This window comes from Diachasma alloeum, unplaced genomic scaffold (assembly GCF_001412515.2).
Source record: "Diachasma alloeum isolate Michigan unplaced genomic scaffold, Dall2.0 Dall_scaffold_00301, whole genome shotgun sequence".
NCBI lineage: Eukaryota > Metazoa > Arthropoda > Insecta > Hymenoptera > Braconidae > Diachasma > Diachasma alloeum.
Window position 1 is genome coordinate 320,467 of NW_021680440.1, and position 18,670 is coordinate 339,136.

Genomic DNA, 18,670 nt, shown 5'->3' on the forward strand with positions numbered 1-18,670 from the left:
CTTATTGCATCTCATCCACAATATTTCAGTAGCGAAGCGATAAACCGGGTTCAGTCGATTTTTTTTCGAAAATGAGTTTTTCACGTTTTTTTTTCATAAGTGATATGCATAAGAAGAGTGCAATTTTCTGGGAATCTTCATAGCTGAATTGTCAAATTAAAAAAATCTCACTGAGAGAATCTTCACTCTTTCTCAGTCCGTTAATGACCGAGAGATTCACTAATTTACCTCGGTTTATTAATGGCCTCTTTCTTACGTCGTTGCAGCTCAGCCATATACGCAGACATCCTCTCATTTGAAGTGAGAAGAGCCCTGGCGGCCTCGAGACTCTGAGCCCTGTGTCTTGCCGCTGCCAAAAGTCTCGCCGATCCCTCCCGCATCTTGATCTCCACCTCGATCTTCTGCTCGAGATCATACTCCTGAAACCAAACGAAAAAAAAATCATGAATAACGAGCATTTCTCAAAAGTTAGGCGGTTGCTTCAGCAGTAATTAGCGATCACGTGTTTTTTTATTTCCAAAACCAAAAATTGTTTAAATTTCTCTCAAACAAGTCATTATCAAGCAATTCTCTCGAGCAATTAATTATCAGAGTGCATTATCTTCGTGAGCAGTTCTTCAAATACGTCTCAAGACCCTCGTTTCTACTTTTTCCCAAGGGAACTCAATCCCCCATCCAAAGTCCTGCGGATAAATTCCCTTGAACCCACCTCAAAGTTAATGAAATCATTTTGTTAATGAAATCGAAGTTAATGAAATCATTTTGTGCAATCATTCAGCAATCAACTCGATTTGTCCTCAAATGTAACTTCACAGCAAAAAATTCGGCGTTCAGTTTGACACCGAATCGATGTCCTAGAAAATTTGGCGTGAAGAATAACTTCAGTGTTAACGCTCAGACTGAGGGGATTTGACGAGTAATACTACATGGAGAGAATTATACTACCGAGGGGCCATTTATTTGTGACATCACGGTGTTTGTGGTGTATTATTCTACGTATACCCTTTTACGTGCCTTATTTTTCTCACAGAAAAAAAACAAATCGCTGAAAAAAAACGCGTATTTTCTTGTACGACCTCCTGGAATCCTCAGGGAGTATCGAAACATAGTGTTATTGATAGAGACACTGTCTCCGGGGGAAGGCAAAAAAACAAAACAAAAATACAACATCAACAATCCATATTTTCTGAGAATCCCCCGTACAACGTTGGATGTTTTGACCGCGGTAGAAACTGATATTTTATCGAATGACTGAAAAAAAAAAATATATTCTCGTGGCTTCAACTTGCTACCTTCATCTCGACATTTACCCCCCTTGTAACTCTCATGTTTGAGTCTTCTTTTATTGATATGCTGCATTTGTTTCCGCAAACGAATGAGAATTTATTCGAGTTCGGTGAAGCGCAAACATTCTGAGCTTCAAGCCATTGAAAACAATGTAGCTGTCTCAAGTAAATGATAGTCTACATATTAGGAAATTGTCCGCTCAGTGTCAAATGAAATTGCGGTGCGCGGGGTTGCCGGAAACTCGCTACACGCGCCCGCACAGTGCAGAGTGAATTCGGCAACGCTGGCGTAATAACACAGCGCCGGATCCTCGCGGAAGTGACCAAGTCGCCGGGTTGCGTATATCACCAAGGTCAAGACATGTTCTTCTTAGAGAAATCCTATCAATTTTTTTTGCGTGGCACTTGCACTCAATTGTGAGGAATTTCTTCATTAAAATTTCATAATTTTATTAAGAAAATCAATGAAAACTGTAAATTTCAGTTTAATTATCCTCGGAATGTCAATAAAAATCGGAAAAAGTCAGGTGAATGTATTTGTGAATTTTCAATCAATTGAAAATTCAATTAAGTTGGGCAATTCGCGTCTTCCTGCTGTTCAAAATTTCGAATTTCACTGAATTTTCATTGAAATTCGACATTTAATTACTCTCTCCCCCTTGAATAAAATCCAATGTCATTTTCTTGAAAATTATTACTCAAATGTCCATGAAATTGCTATCTTCATCTAGCCGTATAAGTTTTCCACAAAAAATTTCTCGACAAATTCCGTCAGCCCCAGCCCTCGATAAATCACCCTTAAAAAATGGAATGTGCACAATCCTCAAACTGTGCTCCTTTCACTCCAAACCTCATCCACAAAATATTTCAATTCCACACCATAAAAATTCAATCAACAACGGAAAATCTAACCGAATGCTTCGAGTACACGATCAGTAGATGCATTGTTGTCGATAAAATCACGAACGTGCTGAGAAACACTGTGAACCAATTGAAGAAACTTTAGATACAGGACTGAGGGTGCCCAGCAAGAGTGAACGTGCCTACTCGAGTGAATGTTAAGCCCGCTAATACCGTGAAATAAATCCACCTGCGAAAAAACGAGCCAGTGTCTACTTGTAAAAATGCCATCCTCAGCTGGAATAAATAAATTCGCACTCGAAGGAAAGAAAGAGTGGCGTGACAATTCATGTGACACCTGAATTGAGTTCATGGTGCGAGTCATCAAATTTTTATTCTATCCTTCCTGGCGAGTGGTGGTTGTGTGTAGGCTGAACCTGGACCATTTTTCATTGCTCCATTCATTCAATTTTTCATTGTTTCATTCATTCCCATCAGATGTGATGTGGAAATGCTGGTCTATGACGTCATGATTACGCATCTGGTTCTGGAGACGGTGTGGCTCCGATTGCAGAGGAAGTTGCCGGTGCGAAACGTTCCCAGTTACGGGATTAATGTTATCAGGTAGCTTATGATATAATGATGCTACGTAATTTTGAGAGAGATCTCCGAGAGTTGGATGAGATAAAACCGGTCACATTCAACGTCTTTTTTGAAATTTCAATTTTTTCCCTGAATTTTCCTGATTTTTTTGAATTTTCGGAATATTCATTTATTATTCACGGAATAATTGAACGAAAAAATCAGGTATTTTATTGATTTCCAGATTATTTTAACAGAAAATGAATGGAATATTTGATTTTTCAATGACAAGATGTCCTGAAGTTTCAGTGGAACTTGAACACGATAAAAATTTTCGGAATTTGGCACGGAAAATTCAGATGAAAATGTTTAACAGTGTAGTTCAAGTGACAAAAGTTATTGAATGAAGTTGGAAGGGGAGGAGGGAGAGGCAGGCGGGGTGTGTTTGTCAAGAATTATACTTCGGTAAAACCAAAGTAAGAAATAAAATAAATAAATGAATAAAACAAACAAATATAAATATCAGTAGGTTAATTTCAGAGCAAAATATTTTTAATTTGAGAAAAATTACGTATCTTTTCCGTAATTCCGGGGCGAAATGTGGTTGTAAGAAATTTTGCGGAACTGTCACGGAATTTTTCCAGAGCGTACCGCAATTTTTATCTGAATCTCCTGTAAAAATGACGATACCGTCACTTAAATTATCTAAATCGATTCCGTAATCGGTGAGCGAATTGTGAGTTCCGTAATTTTTATTGAGCATTTCTCTCCGTGCATTCAAAATTTATAATTAAAGAAGAAGAAATAAATAAAAACCTGGCAGTTGCTGTTCTCACGATGCACCGCGAAATACGACCCTATTCACTCAAAAACCGAAGCATCAGCAAGAGTGCGGGTGGGCACGTGCTGGCCTCTACGCGGTAAATGCCCTCTGGCCCCCTATCTCCATTGACCACCCAGTGATTTATTTCTTGCCGCCACAAAAAAAGTACACATACACACCACTAAATCCAAAAGAAAGAGCTCAAGATGACAGCCTTCACTGAGACGAACAATTTGTTTTTACTGCTTCTCTCCACGCTCAAAGTGTGATTGAGATTCTGCGCAAGAACCCACAATGCATCCTGAACGGCGTATCACCTCGAATACCAATGAAATGACAGTTTTCAAATGGAAAGGTGACTCCAGAAATTGTTCCGTCAGGATGATACCCACAATCTCGGGCTATTCATGGAGCTCTCCACAAATTCGGCTCGACTCCGCACCTAATCCTGAGATTACTCGTCCAACGTAAACGCTGTACCGAGACACTGGAATTTTCCAATTTAAAAAATGCATTCTCTCCAGGCATAAAATTCAGTTTAATAATTGAGAGGAAGGATTTTATGATCCGAAAGTGATTCGTTTTCCACAAATGTGAAGTTTAGAGGCCGAGCCGAAGGCGAAAAAAAAATCGAAGAGAGTTAGAATTTAGAAATGAGATAAATTGACTCGGAGTCATCACGAGAGGAGTCGACACCGCGTATTTTGAGACTGAGTCGAGAGCAAAGATTTCCATGTTCATTGAGACCGAGATCACCTCTCCAAAGTTGTGTCTCGTAAAGTGACTCGCGGCATCACTAGTCTTTCAGCACTTTCACACAATAAAATGGCCTTCCATAGACTCGCCTCCCCCATTGTTCTCAGAATCCTTTGACAAAAAATCCCTTACAAAATGGAGACAACATTCAGGTGATAATTCAAAGCTTAGTGAGTGGTAAAAGCGCATTATGACTGAGTGTTTGTACTCTTACGTTATTGTTTGTCTGAAAGTACTCGACGACACGTTTAAGAATACACATAGTGTAAGGGCAGCGACCCCACAAGTACAGTATGAAGAGGGAAATCTCCGAGTCACTCGTCACGTACAAAAATATACGGTTCTCATATCTCTTTTTCTACCTCTGAATTTTAAATAAAACGATATGGCAGATTTAATCTGACCTAAAGTTGACGTCAAGGGGCTCTCCTCTCTTTCTCTCTCTATCTCCCTCATTTTTTCTCTCTCCCTTTACGGTATCGGTGAAGCTCCTGAAGGCGTAAGACGTTTATAAACATCACGGGAATAACAGAGAGGGAGTTGGAGAGAGCGAGGCAGAGCATCAACTCTGGAAGTGAAGCAAATTATCTGCGTGTGGTCGCAGACTGCCAAGAGGGATTAAAACCTCCTCCCGTTTCTGTCGACATAAAACACCGTGAACTCTCCATCTCAACTACTATTACTTCACAGTAATCAAGAATATTACGATAAGAATTTTTATGCTATGGCTTTACGGTTTTATTCGCGGAATATCAGATTGTACAATGGATTTGGTCATTTTGGACGTGGATCCGTCTATGTTTTCGCTTTAAGGGGCATTTTGTGCATAGGTAGATATTTACTAACGCCATCTGTTGGCGGATAGGGAAACTAACTCGGTAAGTACGGAATTCACTTTGCCGACTATCATTAAACGTGGACTTGGGTTGAAACGACGTTTATAGTACGTTTCACGTGGTGTTTTTTTTTTTTCATTTAATTAACGCATGCGAACGGAGGGATGGGGGTGGCTCAGATAGATTCTACAGACCCCTTCCCTTGTTGAGTAAAATTTTCAGCCCTCCTCCATTATGCATCCCCCCTCCATCCCCTTTCGAAGTCCCAATTTTCGAGATTTTTTTTTAATGACAATTTTCACTCTACGGAATTAAGGATGTTTAACCAGCGTCGGTAAATGGACTTTTTTAGAAATTTTTTCACCGCCAATCCTTTCTCGGCAAATTGTTCTCATTGAGAATTTTGTTCAGTTTTTCTTCAAAAAATTCGAATTTAATTTCTTTTTTTTCTCAGGAGGAGAAAAATAGACAAAATTAATGACAAAAATCGTTTTTTTTTCATTTGCGATTGTTCAGTCAATTAATTACTTACCGACCAATGTTGATATCTAAATTTTAAATTTTAGTATGTTGCAGATTATATTAAAAATCAATAATTTTAGGTTGTTGGACAAGAGATACTCAGTAATCAAGAGATACTCAGTAAACACCCTGATAAGTTCTCTCGACGGATTGCTTGAACGAGAAAACTAAGATCCATGCGAGCATTCTATTTACAACCAGAACTAAAGAAGGGATTCCCCAAGTTTAAGTCCTCGTGGCGCTCCGCCAATCGCCATTGTTCCCATTGACTCAACCACTTGTCGCATCCTTCGCCATTTAATCCACTAATTAAATAAATGCGAATATGTTCACAATTTCTCTCCATTGTTATCAATTACTCTATAAGGAGTTAGGGGTTATGTTCGTTTTATTCCTTTACCTTTCTCAATGGCCTCGAAATTATCAAGGTCGACGCCAAGAGCCCCATCGTGTTATGCATGTTCATGGTCGTGTCGCGAATCAAAACACTAGAACTGAATATTTCCGTTGAGGGAAATTGCCAAACGCTTTGGGTCGATAAAACTCGCTTGATTAATTTCTCAACTATCTCATTAACAACAATTTTTAAAAGGAAATGTCAATAGATTTTTTTTCTAGAGGACGAATCATCATCAGTTTCATAATTGATCGAAAATTAATACGAAAATGAATATTCTTATCAATTCAGTAGCGAAGTGGTAAAACGGTCTAAGTCGACTTATCCCTTGTTTGAGTTTTTGAGGAATATTTCCGAATCCAAGGGAGTTAGCGACATTTTCGTAATTACATTTATTGTAGCACTCAATCGGCTCTACAAAAAAGGTTATAACAAAAATTTTGATATCTCCCTTAAATTCCGAGATATTCATTGAAAACTGGTCAATAGTCAAAATTGACTTGTACCGTTTAACCACTTCGCTGCTGAATTATTGGAGCAGGAAACGACAAGAGACCTTTTATCGTAAAGCATTAAATTCCCTACAAAAAAAAAACCATATGACATTTTTCCACGACATCAACGATTTCAAAAATAATTCCGTAATTGAAAAGCGATTGATATAAAATAAATATTTTGGGGAATTAGTCAATGATTTTGTGAACCTGTCAAGACACTTTTTTGTAGGTCTTCGTGCCTCAGATAATTCCGCAATTAACGAAGACTATAGGAATGAAGGATTTAACAACAACAAATATGACGTTTGACCGAGGCTTCTTGAAAAATAAATCCCACCGGAAAGTCCGTCTCTGCTTGGACCCGCTTAGATCCCCCGAGTGTACCCGATATTCTCAACAGACTGATGTGAGTCTAGAGACGATACGATTTTCCGAAGGGGATCGTATATCGGGTGAGTGACCAATCAGGGTGGAACGTGATCAGCCCCGATCATTGGCGTTCAATGCCTCTGCCGGTACATTCTCCACGACTACAGATTCACTTCCCCTTCCATTTATAAATTGTCTCTCACCCCCACGCGCCCCATTGAAACTAAATCTTCGGGAAATACTATTGAGAAACAAAATTCCCCGGGGGGGAAATCTAAAATTGCGGGAGAAAACCGAATTATAACGAATTTGTTGTTAACAAGGTCGTTTGCGCTGGCAAATTAATCATCAATTCCACTTATTGATGAATTAATTAGAGCATTAATTGAGTAATTAATTGGAGTATGCGAGAGGGAACAATGGAACGAAACAATTCAAATATAACAGAGTAATTAATTATGGAATAGTTTTGAAGATAAATCTGGTAACTCCAAGTTATTTGCAAAGTAATTTAATCAGTCTTTATAAATTATGAGATTACCTCAGTAAAGGCTCATTCTATACCCGAAAAATTGGTTTATTTGAATTAAATAAACTTTATTTGAATCAAATACACGGATTTATTCAATCAGCTGATCATGTAACTTTTATTCGGACGCAATCTAGATTTTCATTTGCATTTTCATGCAGATCAAATAAATCGCTATTCAAACATGAACAGATATTCCAAATATAAATACATGTTTCAACGCGAAGTTCACGCGACTGAATGAGCTTTTGTTTTTATACAGCGACTACCGGAGAATATATTTTAAAAATATTATTTGAAAACCACGTAGGTTGTACCACGTGACGTCAAATGGTGCCATTCTATTGGTTTGAATGGGACAATTCTCCTTATTACTAGAAATATATATTGATGAGATGAATAATAAATATCACACGAGCAGAACATTCTGTACTATTTTCACACACCTGCCAGGAAAGCTCGTACTTTGCTCTCTGATGAGCGAGAGGAAAGTGAGTACTTCCCGCCCTAGGGTGGAGAGTCTTCACTTTCTCCCGCTCATCAAAAAGCAAAATACACTTTCCGTGCAGGCGTGTCAAAAATAGGATGTGCACCGCGAGCGGGGAAACCTGACTTTCCGCACTTGATGCACAATATACTATTTTTGCCACTGCTGCTACCTTCACCTCGTGCCGAAAAGTGCCTTTTCGTTTCCTCGTGAACGAAGTCTTTTCGTTTCGTCGTAAACGAAAAAGGCACAGTTCGGCCACTCGCTGAACGTAACATCACTGTCAAAAAATACTGTTCGACACCCGTGCGACAGGAATTTTGAGTTCGCGTGATTGGCAGCCCTGAGCTGCGGCCCCGGGCCGCCAACTTCACACTCGTGAAAATGCCGTCTCCCTCGTATCGAAAAATACTACTCTTTTATTACAAATTCCTCAACCTCTTCCAACATTCCCCCCTCATCCCCCGAGATAACTCCATAATTAATCAAACTGCAATGGTCAAAACTCGATTTGTTACGTTCAACAGTTTCAGAAAAAAAAAAACAGCAACGTTTTATCCAGGAAAGTGAACACACGTGAAGATATCAGGAGTGAAGGTATTAGGATGATACGAAATAAACAATGAGATGCAAAATATCACCCCGATGTTGCCGGCCGGCGGACCGAGACTGAGGCAACGGTGAGTTGGCTTTCCAACTTTTACGTTAGCTGAATGTCTGACGCCGACTACGGGGGTTGGCTTGGCGCCGTGTAATATCGACCCATTACGCACCCCCGACCCTCACCCCTCCCCCCCTGCCACCCTTGAATACCGCCAGCTATCAACAAATGTACAAATGAAAATAGAGAGAAAGGGAGAATGTCACGTGTGGTGAGCACAAAAGATTCTCAATGTCATGAATTCATCTCGCGTTTGGATTATGCAGAGTGTCTAGTCTCTGGTGATGACTTCGACCAACTATCGATTTTCAGTTTAGCGTGGGAATGGGACAGAAGAGAAGAGACGTGATGAGATGAACAGAACAGCGGAGAACATAGCAGAACGGCTGGTTATGAATTCTAAAGTCAATTGTCGGGTTTTCTAGATGTGGCAGGTGCCCAGCTGGAGATACCTTTTGTTTGTTTGTTTATTCGAGATCGTTGGGTTGGGATTTTGTATTGTCTTTGGATGGAAATGAAATGAATAGTGTGACACATGCTGTGGGATGAGATGAGGTGTTGGGTATTTAGTGGGTTGATGGAACAATCGAGACGGGTGGTTGGCAGGGTTGGGAAAATAAAATAGCAGCAGTATTAAGGGTCATGCCTTGCAAGGGTCAAACATCGCAATGGCCATACCTCGCGAAGGTCGAACATCGCAAGGGTCAAACAACAGACGTAGGCAGGACAATCTTAAAGGTCAAACGACAACAAGCGGCTACCGGGGAGTAGGAAGGACAATCATAAGGTTCCAACGATTATGAGGGTCAAAGAAAAGGAGTAGAAAGGAAAATCGTCAAGGGTCTTACGGGAGACATGATCCTCGCGAGGTATAACCCTTGCGACGTATGAACCTTGCAACGTTGGTCCCTTGTGAGGTCTGACCGTTGCGACATTTGGCCCTCGCGGGGCATGACACTGTCGATATTTGATGCTCACAAGGCATGATCTCTGCAAGGTATGACCCTCGTGACGTTTGACCCTTGCAAGGGCGGGTGGAGTAGCTCTATCAAAACGCGAATTAATTATCTTGATAATTAGTGACGTAAGTGAAATTCTTGAGAGGTTTATGTGTGAAGACTCCTCTCCCTCACGAAGAAAAGTCTCTTCTCATTTCCTCGGAATCAACAAACGGAGTCCTCCTTTGATCTCTTCTTCAGCATTTTGTTGTCTCTTCAATCATGACTGACAACAAAACAACCGAAAAGTTTTAAATACAAAAAAGGGTAATGGAATTGAGGGAGTGATGTGGTCTCGTCTAAAAGCGATTTAATTTCGATTTGGGTCCATTACGTTGGACACGAGAGATAGGAGAGGCGAGTGGAGCGAATTTGTATGTGTCAATAACACACTGGTATGCGTTCCAGTGACAGCCACTGATTCGCATCGATTGAGAGACGGAAGAGGGGACAGTGAATTGACATTTTCTTCGTCTACTCTCGGTGACTGGTAATGTACGATTTGCTGCTGGTGACTGAAATTCATGGTAGAGTGAGTGTTGTTGGACGGCACGCGGTGGGGTTATTCGTTAAGGTTTGTTACTGTATGGTCATCGGGAGGTCAAACTGTGTCAACCCCATGATGTCGACACTGCTACGAGACTTGAGATAGCCGTGAATAGTCTGCCCACGAGTGGAGGCTGTTTGATGGGGGAAAATATCAGTGGATGTCCTCGTGTTTGTTTAAGATTTTTTCTCCAACACCTTTGGGACTGATTGCAATGTGAATTATGATGACAGTTTAGGGTTACGATTTCAATTCGTATCGCTGCGTGATTCTGTGACGTACACTGAGAGCAGAACGGTCTCATATCACGAAACTATAGTGTTATAGTACATTTTGTCATAAGACTGTGAAGCGCACGTCCTTTTTATCGAAAATTCAATGAAATTCCAAATTTTTGGACAGCAGGAAGACGGAAATTCTCCATCTTACTTAAATTTTTAAGTAAAACATGAATCTTCAGTACAAAATTAAGCCGAATTTTCAATTAGTTCAAAATTCAAGACTAAATTTCCCTGATTTCTACCAATTCTCATGGAATAATTGAAGAAAAATTTAAAACTTTCATTAAATTTCCCATGACACGGAAAATATCAATTACAAAATTTTAGTGAAACTGTCACGCGATAAAAATGTCTAAAAGTATAACTATAATTTTACTCAGAAATTTTCAAACGTGTATTTTCTCTCTTAGGATGTGTCAACACCTGTTCAGTCGCATTTTTCGCATCACTCTCCAAAGCTTAACCCGATTAACCCTCCAACCGAGAGAGCCTCACTGAAGACCCGTAAACAGCCTCAATTCTATATTAGGATGGATCTCCACCAGTCGCCAGTTTTTTTCTGGAGAAAACCCTGTTTAGAGTGTTCTTTCAACGTTTTACATAAAATCAAAAAAAGGATTATTGCTATCACTTTCACCGTCAAACTCAGTCAAAAAGGCATCCACATAAATTTTAAGCCATTATTCAGTGAATTCAGAACATTTTTTTAGCTATCGTGGGAAAACCGATTATCGGAAAAATTCAGAAAGGTTAAAAATTATAAAATGAATTAAATTTTAGTTAATATCGGGGGATAGGACTCAACAATAGAGAATAAAAGAAGGCTTGAGATATGTGGGAAAAAAATAGAAAAGTTATTTAAAAAATCTGTCGAACACAAAAATGGTCGGCATAGATTGAAAATTTGTAATTGAAATATCGTTTTTTTTTTGTTCAGCGATTGGTTTTCTGCGAGAGGACAATAGATTCCCCTCCGTCTCAGCTCCTACACGGCCTCCCCGCCATAAATGCCTTAACAAAAAGTTCTTGCTTGAAACCCCTGAAGATTTGACACCATTCCCCTCAGCTTTGCGCATCCAAAATTTGTCGCACACTCCCTGTCCCGTGGGCGGACCGGAAACGTTACCAAATATCATCTCCACACATTTGGTATTTTTTTTACATTTTTTTTTTCATTTTCTTTGAAGCCGTTCCCGACTTTTTATGTGACTCTTTGTGTAGTTGGAACACATGGTGTCACAGGGCGCACACGTGTCCCTCGGAATCTCTTTGTTTGGTATAGGAATTTCGACGGAGCTACGGAATATACAGGTGGTCTAATATTAATCCGGGAAAAAGACTACTATCACTTGGCACCAAAGTTTTCTGGGTCGACAGGAAGATTATTTCGGGTTGCATAGCCTAACACTTGGTGATGGTTAATCTTGTCGTCTTTCTCGCTTTCTGACGAGGTCGAGGAAATCTGAAGTTTCAGGGTGGGTTCTATGTGGTAGATGGAGCTATAGACTACTGAATTTCTACTATGATTTAAAGTAGTGTGAATAAACTTCAGTTGAGTCGTTGAGGGTAACGAGGAAAAAAAAATGATAAAGCGTAGAAAGTAATTATTCAAAGTAATTATTTGCATTAAAAAACATTTTTAAAATGTTGAATAGAAAAGATTGTTTTAGTTTCAACAACAACTAAAATTCCAGTACTTCTCATTTTTAAGTATGCGATTATTTAAGAAATAATTGATGTTCGAGAGAATCTTCAGGTCTACAATAAAAATGTCTCAGAAGAATTCTCTCAGAATCCCTCAACAACGAGATATTTCCAATCAATAATATTGGAGACTATCCATAATTTTCATGATTCAAATAACTCTCTACACTCTGTACTATTGTGAGACAACACACGAGAATATTTGTATAATGAAAAATTTTCAAATCCAGTACAAATGCCACCTCACTATATTCTCATAGAATCGTTCGCTAACGAGATAATCCCAGAATCCCCAATGTATGTCAAACACTTCATCAGAATATAATAAATTCATTACCCTAATGAAAGCCACAATTTTCCTCTCGGTTTCCACAAAATTAACAAACACTCGAGGGAAAAATGCTAAAACGTGACTAATTGTTAATTGAGCTCCCACGTAAAACGAGTTACACGCATGAGTATCCTCACCAACGACAATTTACTAGTTAAAGTTAATTTTTACTTCTCCATTCTCTTTTTGCATTCACCCACTGAATAAAATCACGAAAAACCACATTTTCTCTTTCCATTATCCTTTGTAACTCGCTCCCTCAATTAATCTCATAAATAGTGGAAAATGTTTGATGAAATCGTTCGTTTCGTGTCGCATCAAAAATGCAAAATGCATAGATGGACCGTTAATGGAGCACGGATAAACCATGTTACAACCTTTCAACCGTTCCAGGATAATTATCTCCCAATATATGCACTGCCAGGAGCAACCTATCTACCTATTCAGTCCATTCAAACTCAGTATGAGCGGTTGTCTGCAGAGAATAGAGGATGGTAAAACCCATGTGAGAGTTCTATTGAATCGAAAACCACATTCACTCGATCATTTAATTCGCTTTGACCCTCGCAAATTCACTATTACGATTAAATAACCAGAGGAGTATTCAGACTCGTGGCTTAACGAATTTTATTTTCCATTATGACCCAGAGAGGCAACTATTATCGGGAATTATAAAGCCGTATCAAAGGGATTCCCCGAAATATTTGGATATTTATTTCTCTTGTTTATTGGGAAATTAGTGATGTTATGAGTGAAAAAATGCAGTTAATTTTATTAAATTTTTTTGGACTTCTCGAACCAAATCGGGTGGATTGTGCATTAAAATATTCTAGATTTGAGACTAAAAACCATTGAATAAATTGACTCAACTGCACTTGGTTTGAGAAATCACTCTCGTATCATAAACAAATTATTCTCAGTGTTCTTTGCAAAGAATTAAATTTTCTCTAAAAATTCCTCCGACGATTCTTCGTGACGTCACCCATGAATACTTGATTTGCCAATGAATAACAGAATTCTCCTTCACTCCAAAAGAATCCAGACAGATTGAATCAGCAATCAATTATTATAAAAAAGAAGTGAATAAACTCCATGTGACTACTTAATAATTCATGCATATTCAGTTATCTCGCCACAACCTCCACACAAAACTTTTGAGTACATAACCGACGGAAAGACTTTATGCCCATTCCACCCACACTCAAACATACTCAACTTTAATCCATAACCCAGTGGACCGCACTGTAACTAAGGAGAGTTACGATCGTACGTGGTCACGCATCCCGTTACGTAATTATCCTCAACGCACGACTACCTATGGCGTGAAGTCTCGGAACCTGATAGGTTTTGCCGTGATTATAATACTTTGCTTAATATACATGAAGTGCAAATTGAGCTCTCATCCAGGGTTTATGCTTTTCGAATAAGTTTCCTCTGCTCAGCGTCATCCTCGCGTTATTATCCTCCTGATTCGTTCTGGGGAGATCCCAAACAACTGGGAGATGACAGGTTTCCACCAATTTTTGAACTGATAAATTCAGGAGGGAAGTGGAAACAAACTGGATTTGGGGAGATTCGGGTGTCTCTTGTGGACTGATGAAAAAAATTTGAAGTTTCGTGGATAATTTTGTCGTTTAACCGTAATCTGCTCACTAAATGCGACCCCTGCGAGTCTGGTTACCTCCGCGGGGATTCCCCGCAGTGCTATTTGGGCTCCAGCGTTGCCGAATTTACTCTCCACTGCCCGGGCGCGTTTAACGAGTTTCCGGCAACGTCGCGTGATGGAGAATTCCATTTGACTTGGGAACAAATCATTCATCTGTTCGAAATAATTTGTTTTCTTTAGCAATTCCGGAAAATATGTTGTTCCAAATACTAATATACTTTTTTAGACACTTTACTTGGCAAAGTAAATTTTTTTTCAATTTTTCCGCTTAGCCAGGCAATTCAATAGCGAAGTGGTGAACGGTTTAAGTCGACTCATCTCCCAGTTGAGTTTTTGAAGAATATTTCTCGTATAAATTTGAATCTCCATATTGAACTGTGGAGGTGAGCCCCCCACTATTACCGAGATATCCACTCATTACCTTCCTAGCACAAATCAATTCTCCCCATTCGATATGGACTTATCAACTGGCATCGAATAAATTGACCAACAACACGCGAAAAAATACTCAATTACCCCCCAACGACTTGACCCACCATCAGCGACAATTATCCCCCATTCACTCAATTTCATCCACTCCCACTGAAACAACAGAAAACTTAAACTCCGAGCCAACTATAGTACAGCAATAAAGGTATTAATGAAATGTCAAGCCAGGTGACCTATACCACCGGCATTCGAGGACAAAAGCCCCGAAGGTTGACTCCACTCAATGTGTTCACCAGCAATTAAGATTCGTCCCGAGTACTCCAGCCTCGCTCTCTACTCTGCAAAAATGTTCCCAACGTTCACGAATAACCGAGTGTATTTATCTTTACAACGAACCAACCAACTACCTGAGGCTCTCTTTATCTTTTAAAAGCCATAACTGTTCATAATACCTCTTAAACCTGATTACGGCAAAGTGCGTACTGTCGGTAATACCTCACTACTTCACCTAAAGCAACTCTATAATTCTCACTCCCCCCCACTTTCTATCATCCGGATATTTATCCATAAAGAATTATTAAAAGAATGGAAAAGCTTGGTTAATCACTGAGTTATCTGGGGAATGAGTGAGTGAAAAGGTTTGTTTTTTTTTATTTGGGCTCATTCAAACAGTCGTCTAATAAAAAAAATCCCATCGAACAGTCTCACCGTACCCCACTCTTCACCATTTTGAGGTAGTGTACGTGCGCAGCCGGGACTGTTTATGGCGCTCTAATACACTGAGGGTCTCCCTACTCTTCTCACACCGACAGTGTCGCCGATTTGCTGACTTTGTCATTACATCTGGTGTTTTTAGATGATCAACTAGTGACGAAAATTTTTAATTCTCACCAGTGACCAATCTGGTAACACAAAAAATATGACTCACACTTTTTCATTTCTCACCCTTTTTCCAAATTGGGCGATCACTCGTTACTGATTTTTCAACAGATCGACGATCTGTTTCTGACGTGGATACGTCTATTTTCATTATGAGGAGAAATGTTTTCATTCAGGGAAAAAGTCCTTATAGTTCTTTATCCGCACTGGCGCCATCTATCGCAATTCTAGAATTTTCCAGAAAATTCCCGATTTTTATAGAAACGTTTGAATTTTTCTAGAAAATTCTCCTGTTTAAAAAAAAATAAATTACAATTTTGAGGATTCCTTAGCACTCGTCGTCAAAATATCGACAGTTGGTTACAATTGCACGAAATATTTAAAATTTGTGGATCCGTGTAAAAATTCGCAAGGGTGTTTGTATGTTACGATTTCTTTCTGAATGAAATTGAAAAATTAAAATTGTACGGCTGCATTCAACTATTTCTTAATTTAACTGTTCGTTGTTGTGTTATTTTCACTTCAAATAATTTTTTTTGAAACTCGAATTTGTCTAAACTGTCCAGGAATGGGCCTGTTCACCCAAGTTTCAGGGCAAAAATGTCAAAAGATCTGTTTTGTAATCGACATAAAAAATCTTATATAAAGCGTCTCCCGACATTATTCCGTCAAAAGCACGCTTTAGCAAGATAATTGCACTTTGTTATTACAAAAAATGATTTATTTACATTGATAAACGCATCCAACGTTTATAAATTCCTGATTTCCTTAGTTTTACAGCTTTTATGATCTCATTTACCCGTGAAAAGTACTAAAATAGCTGCCGAGCACTCTGAATACTGAATCTCAGTGCTTAGCACCCGTTATCAACCGTTATCAAGTAGAAAGAACGGACGAAATCCGCGCGAGGTGCCCCTAATGTAATAACGATGCACATTACCTTCAAATTATGAGCGATCTGACGAATGTAATAAAGATCCAAATCTTGCAGAATTTCAATTTTTCCCGGTGTCGTCGATTTACCGGGAGTCAACGGTGGTGCATCACCACTACTCAAACGATTTCTCACTGTTATATTTGATTTTTTCGAGTCACGAAGGCTTAGCGCCGATAGTGGAGGAAAACACGAATCCATTTTCAATTTTCCAATTTAAATTCCTCACTCTCACTCAATTTATAAAAAGAAAAACAAATTCAATTGTTGTTAAAGAACAATTTTCACTGAGATCCGGCCAGAATTTGTCAATTTTTAACTTCCACTGACGAAAAACAAAAGTTTTCAATTATTTTTGCTGAATTTTTGCTGTTCATCTCTCATTGACGTAAATTATTCATTCTTTCACTTTCACTCAACTTGCAGAATACAAAAACACATGGAAAAAAATACTTTCAACTATTTTTCTCACAACCGCTGTTCATCGATGGCTCGAAGAGCAGAAACAAACAAAATTTACGTTTCAATAAATTTCCACCCGATCAGTAACAATAAAAGTCTTAATTATTCTTGTATAATTTCCGTTGTTTATCTCTCATCGATATATATTGCTGAGGAGGTACAGAAGCCGTAAACAAAGTGTCCTTGCCTTCTTTTGTTTCACATGTCAATTGTTCCCTCCAAATGGCCTCAATTAGTCAGACCGATAATTCCGAAGAAGAAGTGCCTTCTCATAATTCTCCCTAGTCGGCCTTTACGTCAATTTTTCCCCTAAATATCGCCCAATTCATGACAATGAGGATCAAAAAAACTTGTTTCATACAGTGTTCACCGTCTGCATGTCACAAAAACTCAAGAATCATCGAAATTATTACCAAAATAATTCAAAAACCACCGCAATTTCACTTTTCGCCAATTCCCCTGGTTTCGACCGACCTATCGAACTGTTGAATACGATCTCGCGCGCGTCTGTCCCTCGCCGCCTCTTTCGGGCGACAAGGTGAATTAGAGATGACGTCAGCTCACCAGAAGCTGTTCCAAGAGGGGAACAGGTATAAACTCACGTGCAAATACTAGCGAAGCGTCGGTGGTTCTACTTTTCTTTCGCCAGCTCACCGCAGCACTTCATTACCACCCAAACAATCCGAAAATTAATTGCGTATTGATCCCCTCCCACTCTCAACCGACGATTACCACCAATAATCATCAGAAATTGTAAACAAACGTTGAAATGCAGTGAACAAACCCCGAAATTTCTCGTTCATTTTCAAATAATCGTCCGTTAATCATGTGATCAATTCACTCGTCCAAATCAATCGACTGTTCTTTCATCATTTTGTTGTACTGTTTGTTTATTTACGTCCATGTGGGCAAGTTCGACGACATAAACAAGCCGAGTCCTCCTAAAACCAACTCTTCCCACGAACTTTAGGCCCGAGACTGGTGAAACGGTTATTGCAGCGCACTAAGTCCTCTCAATTCCCCTTCCCACAACTCCGACCGCCGAATATATTTATAGAAAACGAGGGAGGGAGAGAGAGAGAGAGAGAGAGAGAGGAGCTTTTCGCTCGCTGGAGAATACGAATGTTCCCTCTCGACAAATCACTAAAGTCCAAATAAATAAAAATGTCTCGCTACTCGTGGGTGACTCATCCTCCCGTTTCAAAATGCTAAACTGCGTTTCCTGCTTCACAAACACTCGCGAGAATATGCACTCCGGGGTTTTATGGTTTTGTTTTCGAGGTATTTCAGAGTGGAGGTGAGGCACCTGTGGAGGTGGAATTGTGCTGGGAGCTGCGGGTGCCCAGATTTCCGGAAATTGAAAGCAGATGCACAATTTAATGGGCTAATTAAGGTCATTGGAGGGTTTTTTTGGGTTGTCGGGGAGTTTATGGAGTTGTTCGGTGTTTCACTGGACGCGCTTCAACTGTGAATGACGAGCGATGACGATATTGCCGGCTGGTGCCCCTCAAACGGCGGTTCAAGGGAGGCGGGATTTTTTTCAGGGTCGAAGAAAGAGAGAATAGAGTGGATATGGCTGTGGGGGACCCCGCGAACCGCAACTGGAGGAGAGTAATGGGGGACCTCGTATCGCACGTGCTACTGCGTTGGGGAATAAAAGAGTTGAGGAAAGGGATACGAATGAGTGCAGAGGTGAAAATCGAACTCGGGATTCAGGTGGTGCAGAGTAAATTTGGTTTATTTCGGGGTTCTCTGTGCGGGCTTTCAATAAAAGGCCCGAGTTGAAGACCCGAGTTTGTAGCAGAGATGTCACACAAGATATGAATGTTTTTTTGGGCTCAAATGAAAGAGCGG

General features: G+C 39.6%; 1 protein-coding gene across 5 annotated transcripts in view; it reads right to left on the reverse strand.

Annotated features, from left to right (window-relative positions):
- LOC107039572 (rhotekin) overlaps positions 1 to 18,670 on the reverse strand; it is a 47,203-nt gene that overhangs the window by 3,798 nt on the left and 24,735 nt on the right. For all 5 annotated transcript variants that reach the window (XM_015259271.1, XM_015259267.1, XM_015259270.1 and 2 more), the window contains one exon: positions 229 to 419. In XM_015259271.1, coding sequence (XP_015114757.1) covers positions 229 to 419 — 191 coding nt within the window. The remainder of the gene's footprint in view (positions 1 to 228; positions 420 to 18,670) is intronic.